Raw genomic sequence first — 18,043 nt, forward strand, 5'->3', positions numbered from 1 at the left:
ATCCCAAAATTTTAAATAAAATAATCAATTAATTAGCTCAAATAAAACAGTATTGAATGAAGTTTCAGTGTGCAATGTGAACCCATTTGCTTTGCAAAGGGGGAAAATCGGTTCTTCTGCAGACCCACTTCATAGAATTCAAGAACTAGCTAGTAGTCCTTGATGGTTTTACCGTGATTGATTGGAAAAAAGAATGGAGGGGTGTAAATATTTTCTGTGTGAACCCATTTGGTGAACACTGCATTGTAAAAGATAAAAGGGGAAAATATTGATTTTGTTGGAGACCCATTTCATAGAATTCAAGAACACTACTAGTCCTTGATGATTTTACTGTGTTTGATTGGAAAAAATAATCGGTTTCTTTGTAGACCCATCGGACAGAATTGAGTCTCACTTCTCTTTCCTCTCTCACCACAATTTGTTCTTAACCGATGGTGGCGGTAATGGTTGTGGAGGGGAAGAAAACTTTAGTGGTGGAAGAATAAATAAAGGGGAAGGATAAAATGTGTTAGGGGCGCTGAGGTGGCGTGCCACGTGGCATCCACCTCACTAAATGTCAGTGCTACGTAGGATTGACTATCCACCTTGGACAACTTTAACGGATGAGGGGTATATTTGAAGCAATAGTATAACGGTAGGGGTATATTTGAGCTCAAATTATAATGAAGGGTATATTTAGTCCTTTTCCAATAGTACAAGAGTATATTTGGCCCTTTTCCGTATTTTTTATCCGGAGGGAGTACTAGATTAACGGGGAAATATCCTATATTATTTACTATAAAAAGAAGTTCGTACATTGAAGAAAATAAAATAACTTGCTTAGATTCTTTCGGAAGCTACTTGGATGCTAATAAATTTACTAATTACAGATACATACTAGTATTGTGCTTATTAACTTTGATACATGCACCTGGACCACTCACTCCTAGTATTCCTCTTTTCACATCTCTCTTATTCCCTTTGCATTTCACTCTCTTATTTCCCTTTTTTCCACAACTCAAATCATTACTTACTTCATTCTGTTACAGTAATCACTTCTTGACTAGTTTTTGGGTTAAGTAAGACTCAACTTGCACTACAAAGAGAGTACAACTCTCTTCCAATACAAATTTAAGGTAAGCAAAATCACTTTCTTTGTTTTTTTTTTTTCTTCATGTTTATGTCAAAACGATGGGATTTCACCAACAGCTAGGGTCACTATATTTTTGTCTTTTTTGTTTTGCTTGCAGGTGTGAGATTTTGGGCCAAGATCATGCAACGTTGACTTGTTGACTTTTAAAGTGCTTAACTTTTTCACTTCTTGAAGACTTTTATGTTATTTTCTTGAGGTATTTGCCCTTAAACATAGAATCTTGATGCTATTAAGATGAACGGGTTCCAAGAAATGAGTGAAATTTTCAATTCTTGTTCAGTTCAAGCATGTTTTTGAGATTTTGAACTAAGATCACATAGAGTTGACTTTATTGACTTAACCAAATTTGCCTTATTTCTTGAGGTATATGTTCTGTTTGGGGAAGTGGGTAGCTTAAATATTTGATTTTTGGTGTTTAGTTATGAAAGAAGAGGTTCAAGAAAAGGTTGACTTTTTAAGCCTACCCTTGTATATTTGTGTTTTGGGTGTTGTGAGGTGATTAGTTTTTGGATATGCTAATGATATGTTTCCTTTTAATCTTAAAACTTTGCTTTGGATGATAATCTGGAAATAGAATTAAGTTTTTGGTGGATTCATCCTTTTGTATGGAAGGATTTGGATTATGAAATCCTTAAATGTTTGATCATGCTGGATAATTTTCAGTGATGAATTCTTGCTAGTTAAATTACCAAGGCGATAGTTAAGTTTGAATGATGGGGAGTGGCAATCAACTTATCATCATTTAGATTTTACTTTAACTTGTCGTTTTTGTCTAGGGTAGAATTGAAAAAAACTAGCCAATTTATGTCTTGGTTTCCTAAGATGACACTTATTATGAGATAATTTTTTTTGGCTAAGGTAACACTTATTATGTGACGGAGGGAGTATAAAAAAGAAGTTCCTACATTGAACAAAATAAAATAACCTGCTTAGATTCTTTCGTAAGCTACTTGGATGCTAATAAATTTACTGATTACAGATATATACTAGGATTGTGTTTATTAACTTGATACATGCACCTGGACCACACACTACTAGTATTCCTCTTTTCACATCTCTGTTATTCTTTTTTCATTTCACTCTCTTTTTATAGTTTTCGTCTAGGATTTCCTTTTCATTTCATTTCCCTTTTTTCCACAACTCAAATCATTACTTACTTCATTCTGTTACAGTAATCACTTCTTGACTAGTTTTTGGGTCAAGCAAGACTCAACTTGCACTACAAAGAGAGTACAACTCTCTTCCAATACAAATTTAAGGTAAGCAGAATCACTTTCCTTTTTTTTTTTTTTTTTTTTCCCTTCATGTTTATGTCAAAATGATGGGATTTCACCAGCAGCTAGGGTCATTATGTTTTTGTGTTTTTTGTTTTGCTTGCAGGTGTGAGATTTTGGGCTAAGATCATGCAACGTTGACTTGTTGACTTTAAACTTGCCTTTTTCAGATTCTTGAAGATTTTATGTTATTTTCTTGAGGTATTTGCCCTTAAACATAGAATCTTGATGCTATTAAGATGAATGGGTTCCAAGAAATGAGTGAAATTTTCAATTCTTGTTTAGTTCAAGCATGTTTTTTGAGATTTTGGACTAAGATTACATAGAGTTGACTTTATTGACTTCACCAGTTTTGCCTTATTTCTTGAGGTATTTGCGCTGTTTGGGGGGCTGGGTAGCTTAAAAGATTTGATTTTTGGTGTTAGTTATGAAGAAGGGGTTCAAGAAAAGGTTGCCCTTTTAAGCCTACCCTTGTCCATTTGTGTTTTGGGTGTTGTGAGGTGATTATTTTTGGATGAGTTGATGATATGTTTCCTTTAATCTTAAAACTTTGCTTTGGATGATAATCTGGAAACAGAATTAAGTTTATGGTGGATTCATTCTTTTGTATGGAAGGATTTGGAGTATGAAATTCTTATAAGTTTGATCATGCTGGATAATTTTCAGGGATGAATTCTTGCTAGTTAAATTACCGGGCGATAGTTAAGTTTGAATGATGGAGAGTGGCAATGAACATTCGTCGTCCCTCAGTTTTGCTTCATCTTCTTATGTATCGAACGGGTGCAGTAGTAGTCCTCAGGAACAAGGACAAAGTCGTGATCATTTGAGTAGTTTAAGTAATAGTCTTGAAAAACTCATGCTTAATGCTGAGTATGATTACAGTGATGCAGAAATAGTTGTTGAGGGGATTACTGTTGGTGTTAATCGTTGTATTTTGGCTGCACGAAGTCAGTTTTTCCATGAAAAGTTTAAGCAGAAGAATGAGAATTCCTCGAAAGATGAAAAGCCGAAATATATGTTGAAGGATTTGGTTCCTTTTGCCTCAATTGGCTATGAAGCATTTATGGTCTTCCTGAATTATTTGTATACGGGAAACATTATGTCGGCTCCTCCAGAAGTTTCAAGTTGTGTTGATAATGCTTGTGCTCATGATGCTTGCCGCCCTGCCATTAATTGTGTAGTGGAACTCATGTATGCTTCGTCCACTTTTCAGATAAAAGAGCTCGTTATGGTCGCAGAGGTAAGTGTTTGCTATGTTGGTTAAGTTGCATTTCTCATTCTTGAACTAATCATAGAACTAATCCATGACCATATGCTTGACTTAGACACAGTTTCTTGACATTCTTTTCAGGCTTTGTATATTAGGATTTCTGTTGAAAATGCTGATGTCTAAAAAAAACATCTCCGTTTTTCCTAGTATAGCAGCTTATAAACGAAAATCTTCATCATTTAGGAAGTTGCTTCTGTCCTAACATATTGTAGTTTATAAACAATTTATTTCATTGATGGGCTATCTGGAGAGAGAATTTACGGAGCATATTCAACATAATCTGAACTGGCTAAAGACATCTAGTCCTACTCAGGGGCGGATTTAGTATGTGAGTTCTGGATTCATCCCAACCGAATAGATTGGTTCAAACCTATATATGCATTAAAAAAACAACTAAATAAGTACAAATAAAGATGGCCTTAAGAGGATAAGTTGTCCCACATTAGTTCTAAGATTTTGACAGAGTAGAAGTAATTTTATTATCAAAAACTTAACTATTGCCGTTTTTGTCAGATTTCAGAAAGGAACTCTAGGAATTAGTGTTCGTCAAGTTAAGTGATGTACATTTACTAAATTGCTAATCAGTGAATCCTGTCTCAGATGAATTCTGTTTTCCATATGCACAGTTTGAGACTTAAGAATAACATCCTGGATGAGTTAGGTTCCGATCGATAAGTGGGATGTGCAGTTAGTACCAGGTGTATGATTTATTGTTTTTGCCATGAACATGAGTCTCAACATCTTACTAGAGTCCTGAGTTATTCTAGTTCTATGTATGTTTATTGATTATACAGTGTATAGGACTTGCTATTAAATTATAGTGGCATCCTTACTAGATAGGAAATAACAAACATTGTTTTTTTTTTCATATGAAGAGTTCTGATTAATATTCTGTTTGAGTGCAGCGTTGTCTCGTCAACTTTGTTGATAAGGCTATTCCAGAGGATGTAATTCCTATACTTTTAGTTGCCTTTCACTGCAAACCTAATCATCTTCTTGAGCAATGCATCCAGAGAGTGGCACGATCCGATCTAGACAATGCTACTCTTGAGAAAGAACTTCCTCATGATGTTTTAACCGACATAAAAGCAAGGCGCCTCAAGTCTCGACAACAAGGGACTGAACAGGATTCAATAGAAGTGGACTCCTTGAGTGAAAAGAGAATTAGTAGGATTCTCAAGGCTCTGGAATCCGATGACATTGAATTGCTAAAGTTACTCCTGGAAGAGTCTAATGTCACTTTAAACGAAGCTTGTGCTCTTCATTATGCAGCTGCCTATTGCAACTCCAAGGTTGTGAACGAGGTACTCGAGCTAGGTTTAGGCGCTGATGTCAATCTTCAGAACTCTCGAGGATATAATGTCCTTCATGTTGCAGCTAGACGAAAGGAACCATCAATAATTATGGGACTACTTGCAAAAGGAGCATCCGTTTTGGATACTACGCGCGATGGACAGACAGCACTATCTATTTGCCGGAGATTGACTCGTCCAAAGGATTACAATGAGCCAGCAGAGCAGGGAAAGAAAACTAATAAAGACCGCATCTGCATTGATGTTTTGGAGAGAGAGATGATTAGGAATCCTATGATTGGGTTCATGTCTTCTTCATCAATGGTGTTGGCTGATGAATTACTCATGAGGTTGCTTTTATTTGAAAATAGAGGTATCTTTGTTAACTTATGTTGAAATGAACTCTCTTAGTGATCCAGTATTCACATTTTTTATACATATCAAACCTATTCAATTGAATTAAAATCGCATGCTTGGTATTGTACGTACTAGTGGAAACCAAGAAGCTTATGCATAGTTGTGTGCTCTGATTGCCACTAAATTTATCATTCTCTTCTCCTCGACTTGTGTTATTAGAATGTGGATCCTAATTTGACTTTTCTTGCAGTGGCGTTGGCACGAATGTTATTTCCTCATGAAGCCAAGCTAGCTATGGAAATAGCACATGCTGATTCGACCTCAGAGTTTACTGGCCTTTCAACAAATGGCTTATGCAGAAATCTGAGAGGGGTAGATTTGAATGAATTACCATCTGAGCAAGTGAAAAGACTCCAAGAGCGGCTGATCGCACTGCAGAAAACAGGTGATAATAACTCTCTGTCCTTCTCGGTACATTATTTAAACGGAGGAGCCAGCATTCCCAAAGGATTGAGTGATGGAACACATCTTGCATGTTTATAATTCACATAAATCATCCTTTTGGTCCTACTAGGCATCATTCTATTTCTCATGCATAGTTTATTCTATTGATTTCTTACTTAAATTGATTATTGAAACTTCAAGTCATTTCCACCTTTAGGAGATCACAAAAACAGTATTATAGCTGCTATGATAAGACTTCATCCCTTTCTCCATATGTTTTGGTTCAAGGACGGAAAATCATAAGCTGTAACATTGTAAATGAATGTCATCTAGGCTTCCACTTGCCCATAATAAGTAGGAATACTGTTTTTTCCATAAATAGTCTTTCTCAATATTGTGTTTTTTTTAAAATGGCAGTGGAGACAGGTCGGTGGTTTTTCCCTAACTGCTCCGTAGTTTTAGATAGACTACTGGAGGATGACACACTAGATTCGTTGATGTTAGAAAGTGGCACCCCCGAGGAACAAAGATCAAAGAAGATGCGATATACAGAACTCAAGGATGAAGTTATGAAGGCATTCAACAAAGACAAAGCTGAAAAGTATTGGACGGGCTTCTCGACGTCTTCCTCCTCTTCATCTTCCCCAAAGATTAGTGGTAGCCACAAGATCAGGAAAAAGTAGGTCCAGAATTGAACCTTGTCAGCTTAACATGATTGAGCTCCATATACTATAGTGTGTTTGTATGCTTGTTCCTCGTTTTACTTTTGGTAGCTTGTTTATAGTGAAGAAATTGGATAAGTATAATTGGGGCAATCATCTTATAGGAAAGTATAAAGGAGAGTGGGATGATTGTGGGGTAGGTAGGGGCAACAGGAATAAAAGTAGGTACTGGAATGGTTTTTTTTTTTTTTTTTTATCTTCATGTTACTTCTTTTGGATTGATGATTGTTAGTTTGTGGTGATATATATACTAAAAAGGGATCTTTAGGTCAAGCTTGTATTCTCCGCAAACTTGCTTCTTTCAGGATTTTACTTGTAAATCCGCATACTGACAAAGGTGGATTCAGAATTTTCAAGTTTAAGGGTTCTAGCGACCCCTTGCTTGCCATGGAGCCCCTAAATCCATAGCATATATGACATCGCGACTTATATATGTACGTATTTAGTACATCTCCAATAGATATGGGCTAAAGCTGATGGGTTCGAACCCGTACAATAAATTGCATTATCCGTCCCTGCATACTGATATTGGTAATTGATTAAGTCCTTTCATAGGCATGGTTCAAACTAATATACATCAACCAATTTATTCAACTATAACCATTCGATCTAATGGAAGAGTTCAGACTATTAAAAAGAACATTTCATTTTATCTTAGTGTCTTCTGCAAGTGTTATCGCTTGTTGGATAAAATTAAAGTATCAAACATACACAATAAAGTACCAAAGGGGATGGGTTTTAATCATAAATTCATAATCTACTCTTACTCTTGATTGAATATCAAAAATTTGATTCTCTCTGTCTCTGTTTAAACACCGCGCCTGTCCAATAATTTCGTAATTTTCAAATGAGACGAAAATGTATACTTTTACAGTAACAAATGTGTGCGCGCAATATGAAAAGGGCTATTAACAAGCTACTGTGGTCTAATCAATCATTCATCCAAAAGCCATCAAATAAAGATATATTAACATGCTATTGCCTTCACGGTCAAATATTAATCGATATTAGATCAATTTCTTAATTTATATAATCACACACACACATATCGACCTATTTTGCCTAAGTCATGTGGGCACTTACCTTCCCACCTTGGTAAGCGAACCCTCAACTTTACAATGAATAAATACATAAAAGAATAAAATTAAGCAACGGAATAGAATAAATACGTAAGTCTTACGATTTATATATATATATATATATATATATATATATAAGTAGTACAAAAGTGCTGAATGACGACAAACACCCCCAGGGTTTAGTCTGAATAACACAAGAGCATCTAAAGGGAAATAATACAATCTGGAATACTAATACATAAAGTGTCTATGTCTCTGAACAGAATAGGACATAAAAATAGAAAGTCTTCAAGGCAGCGGACGGCCATGCTCACCCTGGAAACTCAAGAGAAAGCTGAAGCGACGATCAGCCACACGTCACTGAAGTGGATCCGACCTGATACTCTGCATTCATAAAAGAATGCAGGAAGTGCAGGTCAGTACAAACAACAATACTAGTAGGCATCATCAGCCGACTAAGCATAGCTAACACAATTCAGATAATAAAGCATATAAGCAAATAAACCAACAAGTATAAGACAATGCAATCAATTCCAAATATTCGTCATCACCTATGTAAAAGTATCTAATCCCAAAGGTACAAAGTTTGAATATATCCAATCCGATCCAACATCACAATACAACACCAAACATCTCAAATCAAGTCATAATGCAATGCCATGCAAATGCGGTGTACACATGTACTCTGGACGGGAATATCGACGTCTCAGTAGCACAACCCATGTGACTCGCGAAGTCTAAGTGACACCCGTCCCGGATCTTTGCCAACAGACAAACGAGACTCCAGATCTTTACCCACCGGGGGTTCTCACCATCACCACTCTGGGGGACCTGTGGAGTCCATGCACTAACAACGATTCCGGAACTAACATCGGATATCGGCCATGCAACAACGATTCCGGAATTGATCATCGGACATCGGCAACCTCACGTCACTCAAGTAAAAAAGTTTTATCAAATATCAATTTCACTCAATCAACGATTCCGGAATGAACATCGGACATCGGCCATCTCACATCACTCAAGTAAAACTGAGCCCAGCTCATCCAGTGTTTCATCAATTATCATCAATATCTCAATAGTGTATCATGAAAATGAGAGTGTGTGCAATGCATGAATCACATCAATAATCATGCTCAATATCACAAGTACCAACAATGGGTACACCAACAATATATCCGAATCACAAATACCAACAGTGGGTATGCTAATAATATAACCGAATCACAAATACCAACAGTGGGTATGCCAATAATATAACCAAATCACAAGTACCAACACTGGGTACGCCAACAATATATCCAAGTACAAATACCAACACTGGGTATGCCAACTATATCATAATCAAGATGATAAAACAGAATCCAATATCTACCAATGACTCATGGCATCAAGCCAACACAATAGAACAATCAAATCACACATAACGGGGTGGCTAGCCCCAAACACACAATAGGGCCCAACCTAAGGCAATAACCAACCCGATTTCATATCCGAAGGTTCACATGTTGTCTTCGACAATATAAACTAAATATGTGCTTCGCTACACGAAGTCTCACCAAGGGTAAGCCATAACTTACCTGGATGGCCGAACCGCAACACCAACAACTCACTCCTTTGCTTTGCCTTTCCGCTGAACCTCAGAACCAAAGTAGTCTAAGCATAATCGAAATCTAAATTAGAAATCACGCAGAATGATACTAATATTGTTACTATTCATTTTAGGTCAATTCCAACCGTAGAAATTGGGGAAACGGGCCTCCAAGGGGAAAACGGGAAATTCGGAAGCCAAGTATCAAATTAAGCACTAGGTGATCATAACTCAACCACTAATTGCTGATTTAACTCAAGGATTAGCCTAATTTCTGATTTCAAGCAAAACCCCCAATTTGGGTATAAACCCTAAGTCTTCGATTCCGAAATTCAACACTAGAAATAGAAGATATATGATTAATAAGCTTAGATTCGTCAAAATCTAACATAAACATCATCAATTTCCTCATACATGAGCCTAAGGAAAAGTTCATCAAAAACCCTCTTTCAACTTCCACCACTAAGGGGTTATTAAAGAGAAGGGGAAAATTTAGGATAATTGTGATTAAGGAAGAGTAAAGGAATTGGCAAGATTTACCTCAAAGAATGTCTCCAAAATATCTCCAAGAACTATTCCCCAAAGCTCTAATTTCGAAATTGGAAATAATGAGGGTCTAAGGGCTTATTTAAATCACACTTAATGAAAATACCTAGCCCGTCACCGCCACGACGGTAACAGGACTGCTACAACACCTTTAAGGCCGCCATAGCGGTCTGGCCAACAATACATATAGCCGCCCCAGCGGCCAACACACTGCAATAGCGGTGCCGCCATTTCGGGCACCATGTACCAGAATTCTTCCCATTTTTTCTAAGTCTCAATCGAAATCCCAAGCCATTCCCGAGACCATCTACTCAGAACCCATATACACAGACCCACATAACATTACGCTCCGAACGCGCTCGTGGCCTCGGAATTCCCAACGGAGGCCTTGTTGATCGAGTCAACCCCCGACGCCTTAGTTCCAATTTCCCACCCAAGTCCCAAAATGCATCCAAGTGCATTGGGAACCGAACTAAATACACACACAAGTTCTAAACGAATATCTGGACCTCTTGGAATTGACAGAATTCTGGAAAGGTCTGTTTACTCAAAAGTCAACTTTGGGTCAACCATCTTTCACTTTAAGCCTATATTTCACAAATGTTGCCAGGAAACCGGTTTAGACACCTCTGAGAGCGTGCCAATGGTCCCCTTGGGTCAAGAACGAGCAAATCAAAGCTCGGGAAAAAGGCAAAAATATCGAAAAGACTATAACGACTAAACCGGTCGTTACAATATACAAGATCCAAACAAAAGTTACTAAACTCACGTGATCCCACAAGTTACACTGTAAATCCGCCCAGAATCTCACCCTAAGTTCTTAATTAGTGCAGTGGTAGTACCATTGATTCTTTTTTGCACCACATGCATTAGAAACAAACTCTACAACAGAAGTAACCACTTCTTCAACCCCATTGGCACATGTGGTGTCCACAACAAGTCTTGGAACATTACCCACATCATAATCCCAACACCCTTCATACCCTTCCAACAACTTTTCCATCTCTTGCCATGTAGACAGCTTGAGCCATCCACTTCACTCCTCTGCTTGAGCCGCCTACGCCACTCGGCCTCATCTCTCGGCTTGCACTCCACGATAACAACCCGGGCCCCACTACGATCCACCAGCTCGAGGGTCCGGTCAAGGTGAGCTCGACGAGAGAGTGGCGAGTCAATCACCACGCTTAGCCCCAAGTCTAGCTGAGCTGAGGTGACTCGCCACATGGCTTCATATGATAGGTCATTGAGGAGTTTTGTGGCTTTGGTGACTTGTTGAAGTGGTTTGGTGCAATCTTTGAAGTGATCTTTGTCTATAAGAGGGCATTTGAGGGTTTTAGCAATGGAGTATGCTAATGTGCTCTTTCCAGATGGCCTTTCATAGCCAAGATTGTTGGTCTTTCTTCAACTTTTTGATTGTCCCTTTGGTTCATTTGATTGAGGATCGGAGTTAAGCAGTGATGGTAATTAAATGCTACTAATAAGATAAAGATACTAAGTATATGATAGAGGATAAGGGTATGGTATTTGCCAAGTAAGGATTGTCCCACACATTATTATAAGGATTGTTCCACACATTATTATCGTTTTTGGTACGTAACTTACAAGAATGATGACCGGATATATAGCTATCAACTTCATTTATTTATCCATTTTTAGTACCATGTATTTGTTTTTCTGTTCTTGTGGATAAGGAGTTCAAGAAACTAGAGCATATTTACTTCCGTCGTTATTTTTTTCCTTCCTTGGAAGCGAAGATTACGTAACATGTACTCCATCTATTTCAATTTATGTGAATCTATATCCTTATTAGTTCGTGTTTAAAAGAATGACCTCTTTCTATATTTGGCACGAATGTTATTTCCTCACGAAGCCAAGCTAGCTATGGAAATAGCACATGCTGATTCGACCTCAGAGTTTACTGGCCTTTCAACAACAAATGGCTTATGCAGAAATCTGAGAGTGGTAGACTTGAATGAATTACCATCTGAGCAACTGAAAAGACTCCAAGAGCGGCTGATCGCACTGCAGAAAACAGGTGATAATAGCTCTCTGTCCTTCTTCGTACATTATTTAAACGGAGGAACCCGCATTCCCAAAGGATTGAGTGATGAAACATATCTTGCATGTTTATAATTCACATAACTCATCCTTTTGGTCCTACTAGGTGTCATTCTGTTTCTCAATCATAGTTTATTCTATTGATTTCTTACTTATTGATTATTGAAACTTCAAGTCATTTCCGCCTTTAGGAGATCACAAAAACAGCATTATAGTTGCTATGATAAAACTTCCATCCCTTTCTCCATATATTTTGGTTCAAGGATGGAAAAACATAAAGCTGTAACATTGTAAATGAATGCCATCTAGGCTTCCACTTGCCCATAATAAGTAGGAATAGTGTTTTTTCCATAAATAGTCTTTCTCAATATTGTGTTTTTTAAAATGGCAGTGGAGACAGGTCAGCGTTTTTTCCCTAACTGCTCCGAAGTTTTAGATAGACTATTGGAGGATGACACTCTAGATTCGTTGATGTTAGAAAGTGGCACCCCCGAGGAACAAAGATCAAAGAAGATGCGATACACAGAACTCAAGGATGAAGTTATGAGGGCATTCAACAAAGACAAAGCTGAAAAGTATTGGGTGGGCTTCTCGACGTCTTCCTCCTCTTCATCTTCCCCAAAGATTAGTGGTAGCCACAAGATTAGGAAAAAGTAGGTCCAGAATTGAACCTTGTCAGCTTTACATGATTGAGCTCCATATACTATAGTGCTTATGTGCTTGTTCCTCAATTTACTTTTACTTTTGGTAGCTTGTTTGTAGAGAAGAAATTGGAGAAGTGTGATTGAGGCAATCGTTATGTAGAAAAGTATGAAGGAGAGTGGATTGATTGTGGGGGTAAGGGTAAGAGGAATAAAAGTAGGTATAGGATTGGTTTTTCTTTCCTTTTTATTTTTTTTTATTTTTTTATTTTTATCTGTTACTTCTTTTGGATTGATGATTGTTTAGGTTATGGTGATATATACTAAAAAGTGATCTATAGATCGAACATGTATTTTTCGCAAACTTGTTTCTTTCAGGCGCACATCCTGATAGAGGTGGATCTAGAATTTAAAAGCTTATGGGTTCTAGTGACTCTTTGCTTGCCGCTGGACCCCTAATCTAGTAGCATAAATGAGTTTGCAACTTATGATACGTACCTATTTAGTGGATCTCCAACACATAGGGTCTGGTCTAAAGCTGCTGCTGAACTTCGACACTAAACTATGTCTCCGCCCCTGATGCTGATATTCGTAATTGATTCATTTCTTCCATAAGCATGGTGTCAAACAACATCAGCAGAAGCTTTTTGGTGATTAAGAATTGTGTAAACTACACTATACATCAAGCAATTTATTCAATTATATTCATTTGATAGCTCAAACTATTAGAAAGAAAATCTCATTTTAACAATGTCTTCTGCAAGTGCCCTCTTGTCGGATCAAGCTTACACAATAAAGTATCAAAGTGGATGGTTTTGAATCTTAATTTTCACCTACTCTTGATTTTGTAATTCTCAAAAATTTGATTTCCCACCCTCCCTCTCTCTGTTGAAGGTGCTTCTCTGTCCAATAATTTTGTAATTCTCAAAATAGGACGAAAATGTATACTTTTCCAGCCAGAAAAGTTCACTTACTAAATGAAAAGATCTATTAACATGCTATTGTGGTCTAATCAATCATTCATCTAAAAGGCATCAAAATAAAGATCCATTATTAGCAACATGTTATTGGGTTCATAGTCAAATATATATAGTTTTTTAGTGAATTTCTTAATAGATACACATGATTTGAACCTACAAATTACATTGTAGATTCACCCTGAATCTCACCAAAAGTTTTTAATTAGTGCAGTGGTAGTACCATTGATTCTTTTTTGCACCACATGCATTAGAAACAAACTCTAAAACAGAAGTAACCACTTCTTCAACCCCATTGGCACATGTGGTGTCCACAACAAGTCTTGGAACATTACCCACATCATAATCCCAACACCCTTCATACCCTTCCAACAACTTTTCCATCTCTTGCCATGTAGACGGCTTGTGCCAGCTTGAGCCATCCACTTCACTCCTCTGCTCGAGCCGCCTACGCCACTCGGCCTCATTTCTCGGCTTGCACTCCACGATAACAACTCGGGCCCCACTACGATCCGCCAGCTCGAGGATCCGGTCAAGGTGGGCTCGACGAGAGAGTGGCGAGTCGATCACCACGCTTAGCCCCAAGTCTAGCTGAGCCGAGGTGACTCGCCACATGGCTTCATATGATAGGTCATTGAGCAGTTTTGTGGCTTTAGTGACTTGTTGAAGTGGTTTGGTGCAATCTTTGAAGTGATCTTTGTCTATAAGAGGGCATTTGAGGGTTTTAGCTATGGAGTATGCTAATGTGCTCTTTCCAGTGCCTGGATGGCCTTTCATAGCCAGGATTGTTGGTCTTTCTTCAAATTTTTGATTGTCCATTCGGTTCATATAGTTGAGGATTGGAGTTAAGCAGTGATGGTAGTTAAATGCTACTAATAAGATAAAGATAATATATGATAGTGGATAAGGCTATGGTAATTGCCAAGTAAGGATTGTCCCACACATTATTATCGTTTTTGGTACGTAACTTATAAGAATGATGACCGGATATGTAGCTATCAACTTCATTTATTTATCCATTTTTAGTACTATTTATTTGTTTGTTTGTTTGTTCTTGTGGATAAGGAGTTCAAGAAACTAGAGCATATTTACTTCCATCGTTATTTTTTTCCTTCCTTGGGAAGAGAGGATTACTTAACATGTATTAATTTAGGTCATGAAAACATATAACATGCACAGTCGTCCATGTTTGGGCGGGATTGATTGGGCTTAATACTAACTAGGGAACTTGCTGCGCTTCGCGCGGTTATTGAAAACATCAGCAAGTTCATAAATAATTCTTCTATAAATTTAATCAAGATAGAACAAACAAACGAACAAAAAAAAAAAAAATCAACCATAGAATAAAAAAAATGAAAAAATCACAATATAGACATTTTAGTAGAATTGGAGCTTATAAAAATGTATTCTTTTAAATGAAAAAAAAATTATTAAGAAAAGTTTTATATATTATAAGGTTAATACACGATTTTCTTAATTTATAGTTCGAAATCATATACTGTATTTAAGGATTTGATTTTTTTTTCGTACTTTCATTAAACGGTAAAATTCTTATTCGATGAATTTTTCTTCCATTCAAGTAAAAGAAAAAAGAAACGAAAATTGATGAGACTAAATAGGAGGAAAAAAAGATAAGTTTTTATAATGTGTCCTTTCATTGTCCTTCTTTTCTCTCTCATTTTTCATAATCATCTAAATAAATCCGTCTTTGCTAATTTCGTTTCTATCCTCTACTACAGTATTTATTTTCTATTCCTTTATTACTTTTTCGTCCTTTTTTCTTCTTTTCCTTCCACTATCCTACAGTCTCTAAAAAATAAGAAAAAATATTAATTTTTTCATGCTTACAAATTTCTATGTTCTTACTCTAAGACATCAAAATATATTGTTATTTCAATATGTCCATTACTCGTCTTGCAAATAAAAAAACTACATCTCCAAAAAAGAGAAAGAAGCAAAAAGTTGGAAAAAGCAAGAGAAAAAAACTTATGTTTTACGTAATTTATAATAGATTTCTTCCGGCAAGAACATTTAGTATTATTTTTCATTTTACCTTTAGTCCATTATGAGCACTTCATATGACAATAGAAGGTTGGGATTGTCACATGTTCACTTCATCTGAGCCTTAACTATGATAAAAAATTTACCTGAAGATATTGCTGATATTCTTATAAATGAATTTCAGTTTATTAAATTAGATATGATTGACTTTATCAATTCTTTTGCCAATTTCTTGAAAGTAGAAGAAATGAACAAATCTTTGAAGAAAAAGTAAATGGTTCTTCATGCCATAAGAAACACCTAAAGAAGGGTGTATTTCAATATTTAATATAAATTCCCTTTCAGCAATTAGTAGTATTTTTTGAACCTTCGTTAATAGTTAGCAGATTTCCGACAAAGTTACCAAAAAATAATATTAGCCTAAACGAAAATACAAACTTGCGACACTCAAAATTCATAAAAACTAAAACTACAAAAATTTCATAGAGAGAACACACTAGAAAGTAAATAGAAAAAAAAAATACAACAAACACATCTTCCTTAGGACCTTAATCATAAGAAAATAGATGAAAAAAGGAACACAGAATTAATACACAATTTTCCGAGCTCTTTATGAAATCTACTCCTGCAAATTGATCAACATTCAAGAGCCTTCTTCATGAGTCAAGATAAAGCATAAAACTGACACTACAATAATACTATAAGGATATTACTACTTCAATATGGAATGAAAAGAATAATCCTGGATAGTGATTTCATGAAGAAAAAAGTTGTGAATTTATATAGGAAAAATTGAGGAATCCCATAGGGTATCTTAAATTTGAAAATTAAATAGTTGGGGTTAGGGGTGTACATGGACCAGGTTGGTTCGGATTTTTTAAACACCAAACCAAACCAATTGCGTCGGGTTTTTAAATTTATACACCAAACCAAACCAATAAAATTCAGGTTTTTCAACCTCGTTTTCTCGGGTTATTCGATTTTCTCGGGTTTTTCGGTTTTTTTTTTCCGGAATAGTCTTGATACAATACATATAACTTTTACTTCAAATATTTCTGTCCTAGTAAGATACAATTATATAATTAAGGTGTTTCTTAAGAAAATAACACAAAATGTGAGAAGAGTGATGACATTGTATTAAAATATTCAACAAAAACTAATAAAATCGGTTAAAATAAATATTGCTAATTAACAAGCCATAAAGAAAATGACCATAATCTAAAAATACTAAGTCATGCTAAAATAAGCACGGCTAATAAGTATTAGTTACATCAAAAAGAAAAAAAACTTAAGTTATGTATTTTCACTCTCTAAACTAATTATGCAAAACTAAAGAATAGATATCCAACATTATTGTCATTCCTGGTGGTAAATTGAATTTCTTTTGTTAGCGTTAGTGTTGAGCTGGTTTTGGTTTGAACTTTATTTGAGTTACAAATATTCATAGGATATAAAACTTATTGACATTCAAAATTTTAAGTTCAAGCTTGAATAATATGATAATAGATTAAAAAAAACTACGAAAAAATAAAAGAAATATCTATAAAATCCATTACAAATAAATATTTTTATGTATAAAATAAACAACAACAACAACAAGCCCAGTATAATCCCACTGAGTGGGGTCTGGGGAGGGTAGAGTGTACGCAGACCTAACCCCCACCTTGAAAGGTAGGGCGGCTGTTTCCGAAAGACCCTCGGCTCAAGAGAGGAGAAAAAGAGAGGAAAAGACAAAAGGTTAGATATGGTCAAGCATTTTTATGTATAAAATATTTTAAAAATTGAATACATGTAATGTCGGGTTGGTTTGGTTCAGTTTGACTTTTTTTAGTTAAAACCAAACCAAACCAATTATGATCGGGTTTTTTTTCTCAACACCAAACCAAGTCAAACCAAACCACTAGTCGGGTTTTTTTCTCGGTTTGACTCGGTTTATCGGTTTGGTGCGGCTTGTCGATTTACTTTGTACACCCCTAGTTGGGTTTATGAGTATGAAAACTTAAAATCATGGAGTTAATGGCATTATCAAGAGTAGAAGTTTAATTGGTGGTATAAGTTATGGAGGTGAAAATTTAAAAACAAATGAAACAAAAAAAGTTAACAAATAAAGAAGACAAAAAGATATTAAGTGCTATAGCCTAGAACTATATGAGTTACGCAAAGGAAGATGATCAGATTTTTCTTTCCGTAATAAACCAATTTTGATCAGTGTTTTTTTTTCTGTACTAATCAAATGTGTATTGAAGCAGAAAAATGGCAAAAAGAAAGGAGACTAATGTGAGTAGTAAACGTTGAAGCTTTTAATTTCGTTTACAATAAAGAATAGGAATTAGTGGAGTAGTAAATTTTGAGACAACATTTAAGTACCAACATCAAAGAATTAAGAATGAATAGAAGAGTAGTAATTGACACATTTATTTTTGTACAATAATAAGTAAATAAAAATTAGAGAAAATTCCAAAAAAAAAGAGAAAAAAGATAATAGGAATGGTGGTCATAGAGAGGTGTCACATCACTTCCCTAATGCCTAGCTTTATATTATATTACAAAATCTGCCCACGCTTCGCGCGGACATTGATGACCTCATTGAATTTTGCGACTTACTTTTTTCTAATATTAAGAATTAAAAATAACAAAAAGCAAATTCTTGAAAAAAAAA

The 18,043-nt window shown here is 35.9% G+C and overlaps 1 protein-coding gene across 4 annotated transcripts; it reads left to right on the plus strand.

Moving 5' to 3' along the window:
• Positions 1–912: 912 nt before the first annotated feature.
• LOC132616465 (BTB/POZ domain and ankyrin repeat-containing protein NPR1-like) lies at positions 913–12,753 on the plus strand. Of its 4 annotated transcripts, none has more exons than XM_060330875.1 (8): positions 913–1,115; positions 1,230–1,328; positions 2,305–2,391; positions 2,513–2,607; positions 3,073–3,646; positions 4,582–5,341; positions 5,576–5,770; positions 12,157–12,753. In XM_060330875.1, exons 5-8 carry the CDS (start codon positions 3,119–3,121, stop codon positions 12,420–12,422), a joined length of 1,749 nt encoding a protein of 582 aa, XP_060186858.1. In that variant the 5' UTR covers positions 913–1,115; positions 1,230–1,328; positions 2,305–2,391; positions 2,513–2,607; positions 3,073–3,118; the 3' UTR covers positions 12,423–12,753. The 4 variants fall into 4 exon arrangements, with proteins under 4 accessions (XP_060186858.1, XP_060186856.1, XP_060186857.1 ...); XM_060330872.1 differs by lacking the exon at positions 12,157–12,753 and adding an exon at positions 6,187–6,764 and having other exon boundaries at positions 919–1,115; XM_060330873.1 differs by lacking the exons at positions 2,513–2,607; positions 12,157–12,753 and adding an exon at positions 6,187–6,764 and having other exon boundaries at positions 918–1,115.
• Positions 12,754–18,043: the final 5,290 nt, after the last annotated feature.

Source organism: Lycium barbarum, chromosome 11 (assembly GCF_019175385.1).
Source record: "Lycium barbarum isolate Lr01 chromosome 11, ASM1917538v2, whole genome shotgun sequence".
In the NCBI taxonomy this organism is placed as follows: domain Eukaryota; kingdom Viridiplantae; phylum Streptophyta; class Magnoliopsida; order Solanales; family Solanaceae; genus Lycium; species Lycium barbarum.

Excerpts from the sequence above, each read along its gene's own strand:
- LOC132616465 (XM_060330875.1), top strand. The coding sequence starts at position 3,119 with ATGATGGAGAGTGGCAATGAACATTCGTCGTCCCTCAGTTTTGCTTCA. Across the intron at positions 5,342-5,575 it reads GCTTTTATTTGAAAATAGAG|TGGCGTTGGCACGAATGTTA; the intron begins GTATCTTTGTTA and ends CTTTTCTTGCAG. Across the intron at positions 5,771-12,156 it reads GATCGCACTGCAGAAAACAG|TGGAGACAGGTCAGCGTTTT; the intron begins GTGATAATAACT and ends TTAAAATGGCAG.